Source organism: Lithobates pipiens, unplaced genomic scaffold, assembly GCF_037356315.1.
Source record: "Lithobates pipiens isolate NorthernLeopardFrog02 unplaced genomic scaffold, aLitPip1_a1.2 Scaffold_313, whole genome shotgun sequence".
NCBI classification, from domain to species: Eukaryota; Metazoa; Chordata; class Amphibia; order Anura; family Ranidae; genus Lithobates; species Lithobates pipiens.
Window position 1 is genome coordinate 72,446 of NW_027507792.1, and position 18,081 is coordinate 90,526.

Genomic DNA, 18,081 nt, shown 5'->3' on the forward strand with positions numbered 1-18,081 from the left:
GACCCCCCTGGCAGGTGTTTGCGGGAGACCCCCCTGGCAGGTGTTGGGGGAGGGGGGAGACCCCCCTGGCAGGTGTTGGGGGAGGGGGGAGACCCCCTGGCAGGTGTTGGCGGGAGACCCCCTGGCAGATGTTGGGGGAAGACCCCCTGGCAGATGGCGGTAGACCCCCTGGCAGGTGTTGGGGTGAGACCCCCTGGCAGGTGTTGGATGGATGGGGGAAGACCCTCTGGCAGGTGTTGGGGAGGGGGGAGACCCCTGGCAGGTGTTGGATGGATGGGGGAAGACCCCCCTGGCAGGTGTTGGCGGTAGACCCCCTGGAAGGTGTTGGGGGAGGGGGGAGACCTCCTGGCAGGTGTTGGATGGATGGGGGAAGACCCCCTGGCAGGTGTTGGGGGAAGACCCCCTGGCAGGTGTTGGGGGGAGACACCCTGACAGGTGTTGGCAGGAAACCCCCGGCAGGTGTTGGGGGGAGACCCCTGACAGATGTTGGGGGAGGGGGAAGACCCCTGGCAGATGTTGGGGGAGACCCCCTGGCAGGTGTTGGGGGAGGGGAAGACCCTTGGCAGGCATTGGATGGATGGGGGAAGACCCCCTGGCAGGTGTTGGCGGGTGTTGGGGGAAGACCCCCTGGCAGGTGTTGGTGGGAGACCCCCTGGTTGGTGTTGGGGGGAGACCCCCTGACAGGTGTTGGGGAGACCCCGCTGGCAGGTGTTGGATGGATGGGGAAGACCCCCTGGCAGGTGTTGGCGGGAGACCCCCTGGCAGGTGTTGGATGGATGGGGGAAGACCCTCTGGCAGTTGGTGGTAGACCCCCTGGCAGGTGTTGGGGGAGGGGGGAGACCCCCTGGCAGGTATTGGGGGAAACCCCCTGGCAGGCGTTGGATGGATGGGGAAGACCCCCTGGCAGGTGTTGGCGGGAGACCCCCTGGCAGGTGTTGGATGTAGAGGGAGACCCTCTGGCAGGTGTTGGAAGGGGGGAAACCCCCTGGCAGGTGTTGGAAGGGGGGAAACCCCCTGGCAGGTGTTGGGAGGGGGGAGACCCCCTGGCAGGTGTTATCGCTGTCCGTGTCCCCTCTCGGGTTTTCTCGGTTTCTGCTCTCTTTGTGAAGTGAAAGAAAATCTGACATTTGGGGTGTCATCAGGACAGGAATGGAGGAGAAATCTTCCAATGGGGACACGAGGTCTGGTGAATTATGCTCCTCCCACAATGTCCAGGCTTTGTGTGATTTGCTGATAAGGGAGTATTTGACTTTCATTCATTTCGCCCTCGGGGGAGGGGGAGGGGGAGACGCTCCCTATGAATAATGGATGATTGGTGGACTCTCGTAGGACCGGTTTCTTGATGTTGAATTAGGAGTAAGGAGGCGTTCCCTGCGACAACCTCCGACTCACACCCCCAAATCCACCAATCACAGCCAGCCTGCTATACACGGCTCCGAGTATTCCAGAGATCCCTATCATTCCCGGGAGATCACATTACACAGACTGCTGGAATTCTACACCGATGGGGGAGGGGCTTCCCACAAGATGACCGAAAAATCGGACTCCAAAAAAGACATTCCTGAGACCCTCCCCATCCCCCGACAGGAGAGACACAAATCATCATTATCCACCAATCACAATCCATTCTCAGTGATGTCATCGCTCTCTAGTGATTGGATAGGCTGCATTCTCACTCCCTCCCCACTTCCTCCGCACTCTCTCTTCCGCGCTCTCTGCACTTCCTCCGCACTCTCTCTTCCGCGCTCTCTGCACTTCCTCCGCACTCTCTCTTCCGCGCTCTCTGCGCTCCCTCTGCTCCCTCCGCACTTCCTCCACGCTCTCTGTGCACTCTCTCCCGCACTCTCTCTCCCACACTCTCTGCACTTCCTCCGCGCTCTCTGTGCACTTCCTCCGCACTCTCTCCCGCACTCTCTGCACTTCCTCCGCGCTCTCTTCCGCACTCTCTTCCGCACTTCCTCCGCACTCTCTTCCACACTCTCTTCCGCGCTCTCTGCACTTCCTCCGCGCTCTCTGTGCACTTCCTCCGCGCTCTCTGTGCACTTCCTCCGTGCTCTCTGTGCACTTCCTCCTCGCTCTCTGTGCACTTCCTCCTCGCTCTCTGTGCACTTCCTCCTCACTCTCTGTGCACTTCCTCCTCACTCTCTGTGCACTTCCTCCTCACTCTCTTCCGCACTCTCTGCACTTCCTCCGCACTCCCTCCGCTCTCCCTCCGCACTCTCTTCCTCCCTTGCGCACTCCCTTTGCACTCCCTTCCGCACTCTCTTCCGCGCTCTCTGCACTTCCTCCGCGCTCTCTGCACTTCCTCCGCACTCTCTGTGCACTTCCTCCGCACTCTCTGTGCACTTCCTCCGCACTCTCTGTGCACTTCCTCCGCACTCTCTGTGCACTTCCTCCGCACTCTCTGTGCACTTCCTCCTCACTCTCTTCCGCACTCTCTGCACTTCCTCCGCACTCTCTGCGCTCCCTCCACTCTCCCTCCGCACTCTCTTCCTCCCTTGCGCACTCCCTTTGCACTCCCTTCCGCACTTTCTTTGCACTCCCTCCCACACGCTCTGCACTCCCTCCCCACTCTCTGCACTCTCCGCACTCCCTTCTGCACTCCCTCCGCACTCCCCTCCGCACTCCCTTCCACATTCTCTGCACTCCATTCACACTCCCTTCCACACTCCCTTACGCACTCCCCTCTGCACTCCCTTCCACATTCTCCGCACTCCATTCGCACTCCCTTCCGCACTCCCCTCTGCACTCTCTCCACACTCCCCTCCGCATTCTCCGCACTCCATTCACACTCCCTTCTGCACTCTCTGTGCACTTCCTCCACGCTCTCTGCGCACTCCCCTCTGCACTCTCTCCGCACTCCCCTCTGCACTCTCTCCGCACTCCCCGTCTGCACTCCCTTCCACATTCTCCGCACTCCATTCACACTCCCCTCCGCATTCTCCGTACTCCCTCCGCGCACTCTCTGCGCACTTCCTCCACGCTCTCTGCGCTCTCTTCCGCACTCCTTCCGCACTCTCTTTGCACTCCCTTCCGCACTCTTTGCACTCCCTTCCGCACTCCCTTCCGCACTCCCCTCCGCACTTCTCCTATATATATGACTACATCCATGACTTTCCATACAGAGGAGTCACTGCCTGTAACTGAATCTTCAGAGACAGCTATACAGAGGGAGGGACATTAAAGGGGAGGAGTCACTGCTGGTTACCGGTATGTGTTTAAATTATAGTTTGAGCTATTGAGCTCTCTAAACCTGGTAAGGAAAGCCTGGAAAACATGAAAAGCTGCAGAGAGCAATACTCGTATAGCACTTCATATTCCAATAGCCCAGAACATCGCCGCACATTATTATCATTATTACTATTAGGCTGCATTCACACCTGAGCGTAGCGTTTTCAAGCAGAAAATCGCACGAATTTACCGCAATTTTGCTGCGTTTTTTACCGTGATTTTGTGCATGGCAAAAGGTCACCAATGTTAAAAGAAGAAAAACGCCCAAATCTGCTCAATTTTGAGCGACAAAAAAGGGTCCGGGACTTGTTTGAGCTTCAGGCGTTCAGCTTCAGGCGACTTGGAGTGGAGATGTGAACCGTCGCCATTGAGAATAATAGATTTTTCCCCTCCAGCGTTTTGTAGCTTCAGGCTTCAATCTACAAAACGCTCCGGTGTGACTGGGGCCTTATATTATTATTATTATTATTATTAGGCCTCTTGCACGCTGAGATCCCATTCATTGTAATGTGCATGTGCGCAAACAAGCGATGTGTATTAATAAGTAAAAAAAATAGAAAAATCGTTATTTTTGGTCAGTAATTTACGCCTCCATTACAATCTTGTGAATGCGAATCGGTTGCAGGTTTGCGTGAAAATACAAAAAAAATGGAACGGCTGGAAAAAATATATATTCAAACGGGAGCATTGTGTGCAAGACGCCTTATTATCCAGGATTTCTATAGACAATATAAAGGGGGAGAGGACAGATACAATACAAGAGGGTCCTGTGCAGGAGAGCTTACAATCTAATGCGAGGGGGAGGTGTTAGGAAAGGTAGTAGGTGTGGGGGATGGGAATCCTTGGGAAGGAGATAAGCTCAGATCTCTGTACATAGGTGAAGTGAATACACTGTGTGCCGCGCTCATGGCTGCATCCATGGTCAGAAAGTGGCGCCGGCGTTCCAGATAAGGTGTTGGGGGATGGGGGGACACAGCTGAATGGTAAGAGAGGGAAAATATAACGCATTCTGGACAATTTTATTGTTTTCTTATATTTGAAGTCTATAAACTGTTTTGTATCAAGTGGGTGTAAAATAATATTCTTTACTGTAAAGTATAGCAATATGTGAGTGTCCCCCTGCCAGGTGTTTATTATCACCCACAATGCCTTCATCTGATCTCCTCTCCAGAAGGATGGCACCTTCTTTGTTCAGGCATCATCCTGGACACTCCTATGAGGATCTCTCTGATCCCGGATCGGCCAACCAGCTGCTGAGTTGTATTTTCAGAAGACGCAGCGTGTCTGTCCTGGGAGTAAATCTGTCCCAAGAACCGAACCCGACAACCCATTCCACTCCTCAGATCTGATGGCTGCATTGAGAACATAGACAGCCAGACCTGTTGATCTGCCAAAAATCCAATGTCCTTGCCACTTCCAGGAGCTAAAAGCACAAACAAAAATGATCTTCACCCTGTGAACACTGTGTGGTGAGGAGTCTGTGATGAGGAGTGGTGAGGAGTCGGTGGTGGGGAGTCGATGATGATGAATGGTGAGGAGTCGCTGATGGGAAGTCGGTGGTGAGGAGTCGGTGATGGAAAGTCGATGATGCGGAGGAGTTGATGATGTGAAGTTGGTAGTGGGGAGTCGGTGATGGAAACTTGATGATGCAGAGTGGTGGGGAGTCGGTGGTGGGAAGTCAATGATGAGTCGGTGGTGAGGAGTTGATGATGTGAAGTTGGTAGTGGGGAGTCGGTGATGGGAAGTCAATGGCGGGGAGTCGATGATGATGAATGGTGAGGAGTCGCTGATGGGAAGTTGGTGGTGAGGAGCCGATAGTGGGGAGACGGTGGAAAGTCAATGATGCGGAATGCTGGGGAGTGGATGATGAGTAAGTAATGGAAAGTCAGTGGTGGGGTGTCGGTGGTGAGGTGGTGAGCAGTTGGTGATGATGCGGAGTGGTGGGGAGGAGTTGATGATGTGAAGTTGGTAGTGGGGAGTCGGTGATGGGAAGTCGATGGTAGGGAGTCCATGAGGAGTCGATGATGAGGAGTGTTGGAGAGTCAGTGAGTGGTGAGGAGTTGATAGTGGGGAGTCGGTGATGGGAAGTCGATGATGCGGAATGGTGGGGAGTCGGTGGTGGAAAGTCGATGAGTCGTGGTGGGCAGTCGGTGATTGAAAGTTGATGATGCGGAGTGATGGGGAGGAGTTGATGATGTGAAGTTGGTAGTGGGGAGTCGGTGATGGTAAGTCGATGGTAGGGGGTCCATGAGGAGTGGTGGGGAGTCGGTAAGGAGGATTTGACATCTAAGGATCGGAAGGTATGGGGGGGATGGGGAGCATCTCCATTATGTGACATTAATGATCTTGGGTCTGTATATAGTGACATGATCTATCTGTATACTGAACACAGTGAGATATATATATATATATATATATATATATATATATATATATATATATTGTAGGTGGGGAGTATTCATGCTGACCCTCCAATCTCTGTCTTTCCAGGTGCAGCTGGTGTTTTGGTTGGACATCCGTTTGACACGGTGAAGGTGAGTTTTTTCGATGAACATTTTTTATTCGTTGTCATGGGGGAGGGAACTTCTGATTCTGATAATATGATTGCTCAATCTGTGGCATTATTGGTAAACAAAAGAGTGGAGTTTTGTGGATAAAGGCGGAGATTTACCCCACCATTGCTGAGTATGTAGGGGAATATATACCCCAAGTGCCACCCATGAGGAACGGATTGCTGGAGAGGTAAAAGCCAAACACCCGCCTGGTTCTGGTGTCTCCTCTTTGCTGGTTTTGGGCAGTGAAAACGGATGACCCTTCACTTCCTGTTCTGTAGACTCAACAGGAAGTGACAGGAAATTGTCACTAGAACTAGTGTCCCTCATTGGAAGATCATGTGTGGGGGTGGGGTGAGCGTGGAACACCATTACTCCTACAGAGGCACCATCCCAGAAGATATATGTAAATATATATAAAAAAAAAGAGAGAGCACAAAGTGGGGCTATAATTGTGCCTCAGAGGAGTACAAAAAATGAAAGACAATATAATTATACAAAAATAAACACATTTTTATTTTCTAAAAAACAAAATTTAAGATACATTACAGTTTTAATGATTCAATTTGAGTTCAGGAATGTGCTAGTTCTCAGCATGTTATACAGAAAATGGCCTACGCGTTTCGCGGGTGATTCCGCTTCGTCAGGGCCTTTAGGATAGCACAGATGTAAACGTTGTGTGAATTAATAAAAGACCGCAAATGGAGAACGCCGGCTCAGCGGGACAGGTGAGGCCTGGGAGCCGTGGAAATACTTCTCCCCACCTGGGCAGACAAGAATGGAGGGGCTCCAAGGGAGAGCGAGGAAATTAGGACAAACCGAATTGTGGAGTTGAAGCGCCATTGGGGGCGTAGAAGTATTTGTTTCCAAAGAAATATGAATCATTGGTTTCATCTGGGAAGAAAGGTAATTTGTGTATAAACTTTTAAAACCCGTCCCAAGATGGAAAGAGGGGTATGATTTGCAGCCAAGAGTAGTCTGCGATGTTACCCACCGTCTCTGCACAGCGTTCCTCACATGTGGAGGGATGAGCCGCTCATTGGAAGAGTTCTCCTCGATTCCTCTTTTGGTGGCAACAAAACATTTTGGATTTCCCCTTGGTGCTGCGCTAATTCAGTGCATGTTATCTGTGTTCATTCGTTGTGGTGACGTTCATATTGAATGGGCTCACTAAGACGATGCAGCTTGTACGCATGTGTAGTACAATACATGGTACGGCGCTACTGTGTGCTGCGCCTGTCATCCATTCCTGTGTGCTGCGCCTGTCGTCATCCATTCCTGTGCGCTGCGCCCGTCGTCATCCATTCCTGTGCGCTGCGCCCGTCGTCATCCATTCCTGTGCGCTGCGCCTGTCGTCATCCATTCCTGTGCGCTGCGCCTGTCGTCATCCATTCCTGTGCGCTGCGCCTGTCGTCATCCATTCCTGTGCGCTGCGCCTGTCGTCATCCATTCCTGTGCGCTGCGCCTGTCGTCATCCATTCCTGTGGGCTGTGTCTGTCGTCATCCAGTCCTGTGCGCTGCGTCTGTCGTCATCCAGTCCTGTGCCCTGCGTCTGTCGTCATCAGTCCTGTGCGCTGCGCCTGTCGTCATCCATTCCTGTGCGCTGCGCCTGTCGTCATCCATTCCTGTGCGCTGCGCCTGTCGTCATCCATTCCTGTGCGCTGCGCCTGTCGTCATCCATTCCTGTGCGCTGCGCCTGTCGTCATCCATTCCTGTGCCCTGCGCCTGTGGTCATCAGTCCTGTGCCCTGCGTCTGTCGTCATCAGTCCTGTGCCCTGCGTCTGTCGTCATCAGTCCTGTGCGCTGCGTCTGTCGTCATCCATTCCTGTGCCCTGCGTCTGTCGTCATCCATTCCTGTGCCCTGCGTCTGTCGTCATCAGTCCTGTGCACTGCGCCTGTCGTCATCCATTCCTGTGCGCTGCGTCTGTCGTCATCCATTCCTGTGCGCTGCGTCTGTCGTCATTCATTCCTGTGCGCTGCGTCTGTCGTCATCCATTCCTGTGCGCTGCGTCTGTCGTCATCCATTCCTGTGCGCTGCGTCTGTCGTCATCCATTCCTGTGCGCTGCGTCTGTCGTCATCCATTCCTGTGCGCTGCGTCTGTTGTCATCTATTCCTGTGCGCTGCGTCTGTTGTCATCCATTCCTGTGCGCTGCGTCTGTCGTCATCCATTCCTGTGCGCTGCGCCTGTCGTCATCCATTCCTGTGCGCTGCGCCTGTCGTCATCCATTCCTGTGCGCTACGCCTGTCGTCATCCATTCCTGTGCCCTGCGTCTGTCGTCATCAGTCCTGTGCACTGCGCCTGTCGTCATCCATTCCTGTGCGCTGCGCCTGTCATCCATTCCTGTGCGCTGCGCCTGTCATCCATTCCTGTGCACTGCGCCTGTCGTCATCCATTCCTGTGCGCTGCGCCTGTCGTCATCCATTCCTGTGCGCTGCGCCTGTCTTCATCCATTCCTGTGCGCTGCGCCTGTCTTCATCCATTCCTGTGGGCTGTGTCTGTCGTCATCCATTCCTGTGCGCTGCGTCTGTCGTCATCCAGTCCTGTGCCCTGCGTCTGTCGTCATCCATTCCTGTGCGCTGCGCCTGTCGTCATCCATTCCTGTGCGCTGCGCCTGTCGTCATCCATTCCTGTGCGCTGCGCCTGTCGTCATCCATTCCTGTGCGCTGCGCCTGTCGTCATCCATTCCTGTGCGCTGCGCCTGTCGTCATCCATTCCTGTGCGCTGCGCCTGTCGTCATCCATTCCTGTGCGCTGCGCCTGTCGTCATCCATTCCTGTGCGCTGCGCCTGTCGTCATCCATTCCTGTGCGCTGCGCCTGTCGTCATCCATTCCTGTGCGCTGCGCCTGTCTTCATCCATTCCTGTGCGCTGCGCCTGTCTTCATCCATTCCTGTGCGCTGCGCCTGTCGTCATCCATTCCTGTGCGCTGCGCCTGTCGTCATCCATTCCTGTGCGCTGCGCCTGTCGTCATCCATTCCTGTGGGCTGTGTCTGTCGTCATCCATTCCTGTGCGCTGCGTCTGTCGTCATCCAGTCCTGTGCCCTGCGTCTGTCGTCATCCATTCCTGTGCGCTGCGCCTGTCGTCATCCATTCCTGTGCGCTGCGCCTGTCGTCATCCATTCCTGTGCGCTGCGCCTGTCGTCATCCATTCCTGTGCGCTGCGCCTGTCGTCATCCATTCCTGTGCGCTGCGCCTGTCGTCATCCATTCCTGTGCCCTGCGTCTGTGGTCATCAGTCCTGTGCCCTGCGTCTGTCGTCATCAGTCCTGTGCCCTGCGTCTGTCGTCATCAGTCCTGTGCGCTGCGTCTGTCGTCATCCATTCCTGTGCCCTGCGTCTGTCGTCATCCATTCCTGTGCCCTGCGTCTGTCGTCATCCAGTCCTGTGCCCTGCGTCTGTCGTCATCCAGTCCTGTGCACTGCGCCTGTCGTCATCCATTCCTGTGCGCTGCGCCTGTCATCCATTCCTGTGCACTGCGCCTGTCGTCATCCATTCCTGTGCGCTGCGCCTGTCTTCATCCATTCCTGTGCGCTGCGCCTGTCTTCATCCATTCCTGTGCGCTGCGTCTGTCGTCATCCATTCCTGTGCGCTGCGTCTGTCGTCATCCATTCCTGTGCGCTGCGCCTGTCGTCATCCATTCCTGTGCCCTGCGCCTGTCGTCATCCATTCCTGTGCGCTGCGCCTGTCGTCATCCATTCCTGTGCCCTGCGCCTGTCGTCATCCATTCCTGTGCCCTGCGCCTGTCGTCATCCATTCCTGTGCGCTGCGTCTGTCGTCATCCATTCCTGTGCGCTGCGCCTGTCGTCATCCATTCCTGTGCGCTTCGCCTGTCATCCATTCCTGTGCGCTACGTCTGTCGTCATCCATTCCTGTGCGCTGCGTCTGTCATCCATTCCTGTGTGCTGCGTCTGTTGTCATCCATTCCTGTGCGCTGCGTCTGTTGTCATCCATTCCTGTGCGCTGCGTCTGTTGTCATCCATTCCTGTGCGCTGCGTCTGTTGTCATCCATTCCTGTGCGCTGCGCCTGTCGTCATTCATTCCTGTGCGCTGCGTCTGTCATCCATTCCTGTGCGCTGCGCCTGTCGTCATCCATTCCTGTGCGCTGCGCCTGTCGTCATCCATTCCTGTGCGCTTCGCCTGTCATCCATTCCTGTGCGCTGCGTCTGTCATCCATTCCTGTGTGCTGCGTCTGTTGTCATCTATTCCTGTGCGCTGCGTCTGTTGTCATCCATTCCTGTGCGCTGCGTCTGTTGTCATCCATTCCTGTGCGCTGCGCCTGTCGTCATTCATTCCTGTGCGCTGCGTCTGTCATCCATTCCTGTGCGCTGCGCCTGTCGTCATCCATTCCTGTGCGCTGCGTCTGTTGTCATCCATTCCTGTGCGCTGCGTCTGCCGTCATCTGTTCCTGTGCGCTGCGTCTGTCGTTATCCATTCCTGTGCGTTGGCAGCCAATTCAAAATATCTATAAACAAGTTTGTGGAGTGTCTGTCATACTTCCCATCATGCTCTGGGGTACAGGGAAGCTCTGGAAAGGAGGATTACCCTACATGATGTACTCACCTCGCCTGCTTAATGCATAGGAGATATGTTCTATCAGTGGTCATCAGCCCTGTCCTCAGCGCCCACTAACAGGCCAGGCTTGCAGGATAACTGAAATCTATCTCAGGTGATCTCATTGGCTGCTCAGTGATTGCCGTATTCTAGTCTGCACCTCCCCCAAGGTAATACAGAAAACCTGGCCTGTTGGTGGGTCCTGAGGATGGGGGTGATGACCAATGTGTTATAGGACAGTGAAATCCTGCCCTTCTACCCCATTATCTAATTGCAGTGACCTGGTGTCGGGTTTTTGAGGTATCTGTACATCCAGGGTGGAGAGTGAGAGGGAGAAGCAGCAAAAAGAACCAATCAGTTAATGCCTTCTGTCCGCTGACACCACTTCCTGCCAGATTTCACATCCCATTCATTCTCCATGTTCTATGATGACCACACAATACTATGTACCCCCCTCCATCCAATCACTTCACTTCTCTCTTCTTGTAGGTCCGGCTCCAGGTTCAGAACATCTCCAAACCCCTCTACAGAGGAACCTTCCACTGCTTCCAATCCATCATCAAACAGGAATCTGTAAGTAATACCGATCAATAATGGCCCTGATCAATCACTAGAAAGCGGTGACATCACTGAGAATGCAGCCTATCCAATCACTAGAGAGCGATGACATCACTGAGAATGCAGCCTATCCAATCACTAGAGAGCGGTGACATCACTCAGAATGCAGCCTATCCAATCACTAGAGTGGTGACATCACTGAGAATGCAGCCTATCCATTCACTAGAGAGCGGTGACATCACTGAGAATGCAGCCTATCCAATCACTAGAGAGTGGTGACATCACTGAGAATGCCGCCTATCCAATCACCAGAGAGCGGTGACATCACTGAGAATGCAGCCTATCCAATCACTAGAGAGCGGTGACATCACTGAGAATGCCGCCTATCCAATCACTAGAGAGCAGTGACATCACTGAGAATGCAGCCTATCCAATCACTAGAGAGCGGTGACATCACTGAGATTGCAGCCTATCCAATCACCAGAGAGCGACAGACAAACTGAACAGACATTCCCCATTCACGACACAACCCAAGGACAATATAATATATTGCACCTTATCAGTCTTTTGATGTGGTAGCTGCATTTGTTTTCCTTTTTCTGGCTTTTACGCATTATTTGCACCTGGTGATCCTGCCAGTACATACGTCCTGTCCTGTGGTGACATCGCTGATTATAGTCCAGCTTTAGGGTTTAACGTTAATATAAAACTAAAGTGAAGTTTTTGTTCGTGTTTTTTTTTTTTTTTTTTTTTTTAGGCTTTAATGTTTTTTTTTTTTCTTTTTCTTTAGGCATGGGGGCTGTACAAAGGGATTGGCTCCCCCATGATGGGGCTGACGTTCATCAATGCCCTGGTGTTTGGCGTTCAGGGGAACACAATCCGATACCTTGGCAATGACACGCCATTGAACCAGTTCCTGGCCGGTGCGGCAGCCGGGTCCATTCAGTGCGTCATCTGCTGTCCCATGGAGCTGGCCAAAACCCGAATGCAGATGCAAGGCACCGGGGAGTACAAATCCAGATCTAAAACCTACAAGAACTCTCTGGACTGCCTGGTGAAGGTCTACCGGAAAGAGGGCCTGAGGGGCATCAACAGAGGAATGGTGACCACCTTCCTCCGGGAGACCCCCAGCTTTGGCTTTTACTTCCTGACATATGACTATCTCACCAGATACCTTGGCTGTGAGATCAACGATAACCTCATCATCCCCAAGCTGCTGTTTGCTGGTGGCATGTCGGGCATCGTGTCTTGGCTGTCCACCTACCCGATCGATGTCATCAAATCTCGCCTTCAAGCTGATGGCTTTGGTGGTGTCAACCAATATAATGGCATCATGGACTGCGTCAGGAAGAGCTACAATAGTGAAGGCCTTAGGGTCTTCAGCAGGGGTCTGACCTCCACCTTGCTGAGGGCGTTCCCCGTCAATGCTGCTACATTTGCCACTGTCACTCTCTTCCTCATGTACATGCGATCCGAGAACCCCATTGGCGACTGCGACGCCGGACCAGCGTTACAACAGCCATCCAGCATGTAGACTTCCCAGCCGACCCATATGAACAAATATCCCTGTAGACTTATTTTTCTATGTGAGTTGTATAAATTTTATGTACAGAAATGAGATGTATAACTGGGTTTTTACGTGTTTTAGGCTTTTATCTGAAGTGTATAATAGTCTGGCCTTATCTCGTGTCAGTGAGGCGGAGATCCTGGAAATGAATGTGAAGTATGGAGATCTCTTTTTGGAGATTATAAACATTTGGGAAAGTCGCCACAGCTGGAGGCTCCGAGTGTTTTTTTTTTTTACGGCTCCGAGGGTTTGGCCATGGCTGGTGGCTCCGAGGGTTTGGCCATGGCTGGTGGCTCCGAGGGTTTGGCCATGGCTGGTGGCTCCGAGGGTTTGGCCATGGCTGGTGGCTCCGAGGGTTTGGCCATGGCTGGTGGCTCCGAGGGTTTGGCCATGGCTGGTGGCTCCGAGGGTTTGGTTGTCGGGGGATGGGGATGACTTGTAGGCCAGAGGTTTAAAGCTGAACTTCAGCAGACATAAAAGTCACGCATTAATGTAACTTCGTATTCATCATTAAACTGAATTTATACCGGCCTCTTGCAGTCCCTGTACAGCAGAGCCCAGAATAGGAGGAGGAAACAGTACAAAAAGACAGTCTATTTTGCTCAAGAGCAAACAAGAAACATGCTAGTAGGAGAGAGCAGAGAGATGACCTCATCGGTCTTCTGCTTCTTCTTTCACTGTCCAGTCACAGGCTGGACACATATTTGTATTCTTTTGGCGTATTTAGCTGTCTGCCTGGAGTTCAGCTTTAAACCTCCCAACTTCTAAGGCCAGGGTCACACAATCTTCGCATGCGGCTCCCAGGGGGGGTCCGGTGCGTCTTTGTTCACTGTTTCAGGTCTGATTTCAGTCCGAACTTTTGGCTGAATTCGGACCTGAAACGGACCAAAAGACACACAGGAGCCGCAGCAGAGATGTGTGAACCGGTTCCATAGAGAGCTGGGCAAAATCTCCGGCTCTTGCGAATTGGATGCAGGAAACCCTAATCCATTTCACAATAGTGTGAACCCGGCCTTAAGGATGTGCAAACCAGATGAGATGATGAGAGGCAAACCCATAACCTGGTGTCTGGTCTTCCTGTTCAGAATAAATGAGTAGAGATCATGGATGGGGGGGGATCATGGATGGAATACTACTTCATGGGGGGGGGGGATCCTGGTTGGGATACTCCTTCTATACTGAATGGAGTTTATGGGTAATATGGGAGGAGTGATCCCAAGGAAATTAATGAAGGGTAGTATGGGAGGAGCATTCCCGAGGGAAGGAAAGGCATGATGGGTAATTTGGGAGGAGTGTTGCAGAGGGAAGGAAAGGAATGATGGGTAATATGGGAGAAGCATTCCCGAGAGAAGTAAATCAAGGATGGGTAATATTGGAGGAGCGTTCCCGAGGGAAGGAAATGAATGATGGGTAATGTGGGAGGAGCGTTCTCGGGTGAAGGAAATGAATGATGGGTAAAAGGGGAGGAGCATTACAGAAGGAAGGAAGGAAAGGAATGATGGGTAATATAAGAGGAGTGTTACCGGGGGAAGGAAAGGAATGATGGGTAATATGGGAGGAGCGCTCCCAGGGAAAAGAAAGGCATGATGGGTAATACGGGAAGAGCGTTCCCGAGGGAAGGAAAGGAATGATGGGTAATATGCGAGGAGCATTCCCGGGGGGGAAGGAAAGGCATGATGGGTAATATGGGAGGAGCGTTCCAGAGGGAAGGAAAGGAATGATGGGTAATATCGGAGCAGCGTTCCAGAGGAAAGGAAAGGAATGATGGTTAATATGGGAGGAGTGTTCCCGAGGTTAGAAAAGGAATGATGGGTAATATGGGAGGAGTGTTCCCAAGGTTAGAAAAGGAATGATGGGTAATATGGGAGGAGTGTTCCCGAGGGAAGTAAAGGCATAATGGGTACTATGGGATGAGCATTCCCAGGGGAAGGAAAGGAATGATGGGTACTATGGGAGGAGTGTTCCCGAGGGAAGGAAAAGAATGATGGGTACTATGGGAGGAGTGTTCCCGAGGGAAGGAAAAGAATGATGGGTAATGTGGGAGGAGTGTTCCAGAGGGAAGGAAAAGAATGATGGGTACTATGGGAGGAGTGTTCCCGAGGGAAGGAAAAGAATGATGGGTAATGTGGGAGGAGTGTTCTCGAGGGAAGGAAAGGCATGATGGGTAATGTGGGAAGAGTGTTCCCGAGGGAAGGAAAGGCATGATGGGTAATGTGGGAGGAGCGTTCCCGAGGGAAGGAAAGGAATGATGGGTAATATGGGTGGAGTGTTACAGGGGGAAGGAAATGAATGATGGGTAATATGGGCAGAGCATTCCCGAGGGAAGGAAAAGAATGATGGGTAATATGGGAGGAGAGTTCCCGAGGGAAGGAAAGGCACAATGGGTAATGTGGGAGGAGTGTTCCCGAGGGAAGGAATGATGGGTAATGTGGGAGGAGTGTTCCTGAGGGAAGGAAAGGCACAATGGGTAATGTGGGAGGAGTGTTCCCGAGGGAAGGAATGATGGGTAATGTGGGAGGAGCGTTCCAGAGGGAAGGAAAGGAATGATGGGTAATATGGGAGGAGCGTTCCAGAGGGAAGGAAAGGAATGATGGGTAATATGGGAGGAGCGTTCCAGAGGGAAGGAAAAGAATGATGGGTAATATGGGAGGAGTGTTCCCGAGGGAAGGAAATTAATGATAGGTAATATGAGGAGCATTCCCGGGAGAAGGAAAGATGGCTAAAGTGGGAGGAGCATTCCAGAGGGAAGGAAAGGAATGATGGGTAATGTGGGAGGACTGTTCCCAAGGAAAGGAAAGGAATGATGGGTAATATGGGAGGAGCGTTCCCGAGGGAAGGAAATGAATGATGGGTAACGTGGAAGGAGTGTTCCCGAGGGAAGGAAATGAATGATGGGTGATATGGAAGGAAATGAATGATGGGTTATATGGGAGGAGCGTTCCCGGGGGAAGGAAAGGAATGGGTAATATGGGAGGAGCATTCCTGAGGGAAGGAAATGAATGATGGGTAATATGGAAGGAAATTAATGATGGGTAATATGGGAGGAGCGTTCCCAGTGGAAGGAAAGGCATGATGGGTAATACTGGAAGAGCATTCCCGAGGGAAGGAAAAGAATGATGGGTTATATGGGAGGAGTGTTCCCGGGGGAAGGAAAGGAATGAAGGGTAATATGGGAAGAGCGTTCCTGGGGGAAGGAAAGGAATGATGGTTAATACGGGATGAGCATTCACGGGGGAAGGAAAAGAATGATGGGTAATGCGGGATGAGCGTTCCCGGGGGAAGGAAAGGAATTATGGGTAACGTGGGAGGAGCGTTCCCAGGGGAAGGAAAGGCATGATGGTTGTAATGACACCCAGAGTATGAAAGGGGATAAAGCTGTTTAGGACATTCCATTTCCGAACACAAAGGCAGCTACCGAACAATCCAATCAGCCGAAAAATAAACCCATACGAATAATTCTTCCCCCCCAAGTACTAGACGAGGCTCTGTATGGAGGGTCAAACAGAAACCAGACTCTTTGTTAGAACCCAAAATGACAAGTCTTTATATACAGTTAAAGAGGAGGTTCCTACCTCCTGCTCATATTACTCTAATACACCTGTAGCCAGAAACCAAATTAACATGAGCTAATTGACTAAATCATTTACCCAGAATAGGTAAGTTAGAGACATGACCCTTAGGACAAACTTGCCATCTTTTAGTTCAGAAGACACAATTACCATTATCATAAAACACAGGACACCTTCACACAATAGCAGAAACTAATTACAATTAACAATACAAACAGTGATCTCCTCCCCTCCTCAGCCTAGTAGGTAACAAACTATAGTAGGAGTAGACTGTCCGGCTCCTACCCAGTTCTAGAGGCTAATGTGATCAGCTCTCTCAACTAACATGTTGAGTTCAGAATCAAACAACCCAAGAATAGTCTTTACATATATTCTTGAGAGATATTGTTAATGAATATTACTCCCATTTGAAGTAATCCAATCATATTCTCAGGGTTTATTCTTTTCTTGGTCACCCTGCGCCCAACAGTGACTCCAGTCACAATGGGTAATGTGGGAGGAGCGTTCCCGGGGGAAGGAAAGGAATGATGGTTAATGTGGGAGTTTTCCCGAGGAAAGGCATGATGGGTAATATGGGAGGAGTTTTTCCGGGGGAATGAAAGGAACGATGGGTAATATGGGAGGAGCATTCCCGGGGGAAGGAAATGAATGAAAGATGGGAGGAGCATTCCCGGGGGAAGGAAATAAATGATGGGTAAGGTGGGAGGAGCGTTCCAGAGGGAAGGAAAGGAATGATGGGTAATGTGGGAGGAGCGTTCCCAAGGAAAGGAATGATGGGTAATGTGGGAGGAGTGTTCCAGAGGGAAGGAAAGGCATGATGGGTAATATGGGAGGAGCTTTCCCGGGTGAAGGAAAGATGGGTAATATGGGAGGAGCGTTCCAGAGGGAAGGAAAGGCATGATGGGTAATATGGGAGGAGTGTTCCAGAGGGAAAGGAATGATGGGTAATATGGGAGGAGCGTTCCCGGGGGAAGGAAATGAATGAAAGATGGGAGGAGCATTCCCGGGGGAAGGAAATAAATGATGGGTAAGGTGGGAGGAGCGTTCCAGAGGGAAGGAAAGGAATGATGGGTAATGTGGGAGGAGCGTTCCCAAGGAAAGGAAAGGAATGATGGGTAATGTGGGAGGAGTGTTCCAGAGGGAAGGAAAGGCATGATGGGTAATATGGGAGGAGCGTTCCCGGGTGAAGGAAAGATGGGTAATATGGGAGGAGCGTTCCAGAGGGAAGGAATTTCGAGATATAAAGTGAAAGTCTGCCTGGACGCGGCAGATCACCCTTTTCAGCGCTACGTTCCCATTGGCTGGATTTCCTCTCACTTCCTGTCTTGGGGACTATCCAATAATGAATCTCCATACACAGGGCAGAGAAGCGCGCATGCGCAGAGATATCGGGACATGGAGACGCAATGAGAGGGTCGCTCTCCAGAATCTGAACACTATAAAGCGTAAGCTCTTGTGCACAGAATGTTAGAAAATACTTCGGAAGTTCTCATCGGTGGATTCAGATGAATAAAAGTGTAATACTCCTTTCATTGGATGTGAGATGATTGTTGGTGTGCAGTGCCACCTAGAGTCTGAATTGAGGTACTACAAGAGATACACATTACAGGATTTCACTCCATACATTTATAGTGTGTATTGGGTTGGGGGAGGGGGATTGGTTTGTAAAATTGTCTCTTTTCTGTCTCCCTTTCCCCAGAGCTGATGGTGGGAAATGTTGGCAGTCAGAAGATTGGAAGCCCTCAGAATGAGATGATTGGATAGTGAAGTGGATTCAATAAAGATTGTTTCTCTTTTTCAAATACGATGACATGTGGTTTTCTGAGAGGGGAGCACATGGGGGGGGGGGAATTGGGGGGACACCAGTGATATTACAACGTTCACCCTGAACTCTGAGAAGGCGGGGGCCGGGGAATATTCCTAGAGGGGGCTCTTTAACACCCTCAGTACCGGCAGTGGAAGGGGCTAATGTTTGGGTATGGGTCATATATAGTAGTGGTGGTGAAGGGGTTAATGTTCGCCATATGGAGAGGAAGGGGTTAATGTTTGGGTCAT

General features: G+C 51.7%; 1 protein-coding gene across 3 annotated transcripts in view; it reads left to right on the top strand.

The window, feature by feature from the left end:
- LOC143955108 (mitochondrial basic amino acids transporter-like) overlaps positions 1–17,828 on the top strand; it is a 30,578-nt gene extending 12,750 nt beyond the window's left edge. The window contains exons 2-5 of one of the 3 annotated variants that reach the window (XR_013269781.1): positions 5,722–5,765; positions 10,822–10,905; positions 11,681–12,476; positions 17,726–17,828. Coding sequence is in view for 1 of the 3 variants with exons in the window: in XM_077465227.1 (XP_077321353.1) it covers positions 5,722–5,765; positions 10,822–10,905; positions 11,681–12,424 (872 nt within the window). In the remaining 2 variants the exon portion in view is untranslated. Of the gene's footprint in view, positions 1–535; positions 3,211–5,721; positions 5,766–10,821; positions 10,906–11,680; positions 12,664–17,725 lie in introns of those variants that run through there. The other 2 variants (XM_077465227.1, XR_013269780.1) reach the window with 2 other exon arrangements.
- Positions 17,829–18,081: the final 253 nt, after the last annotated feature.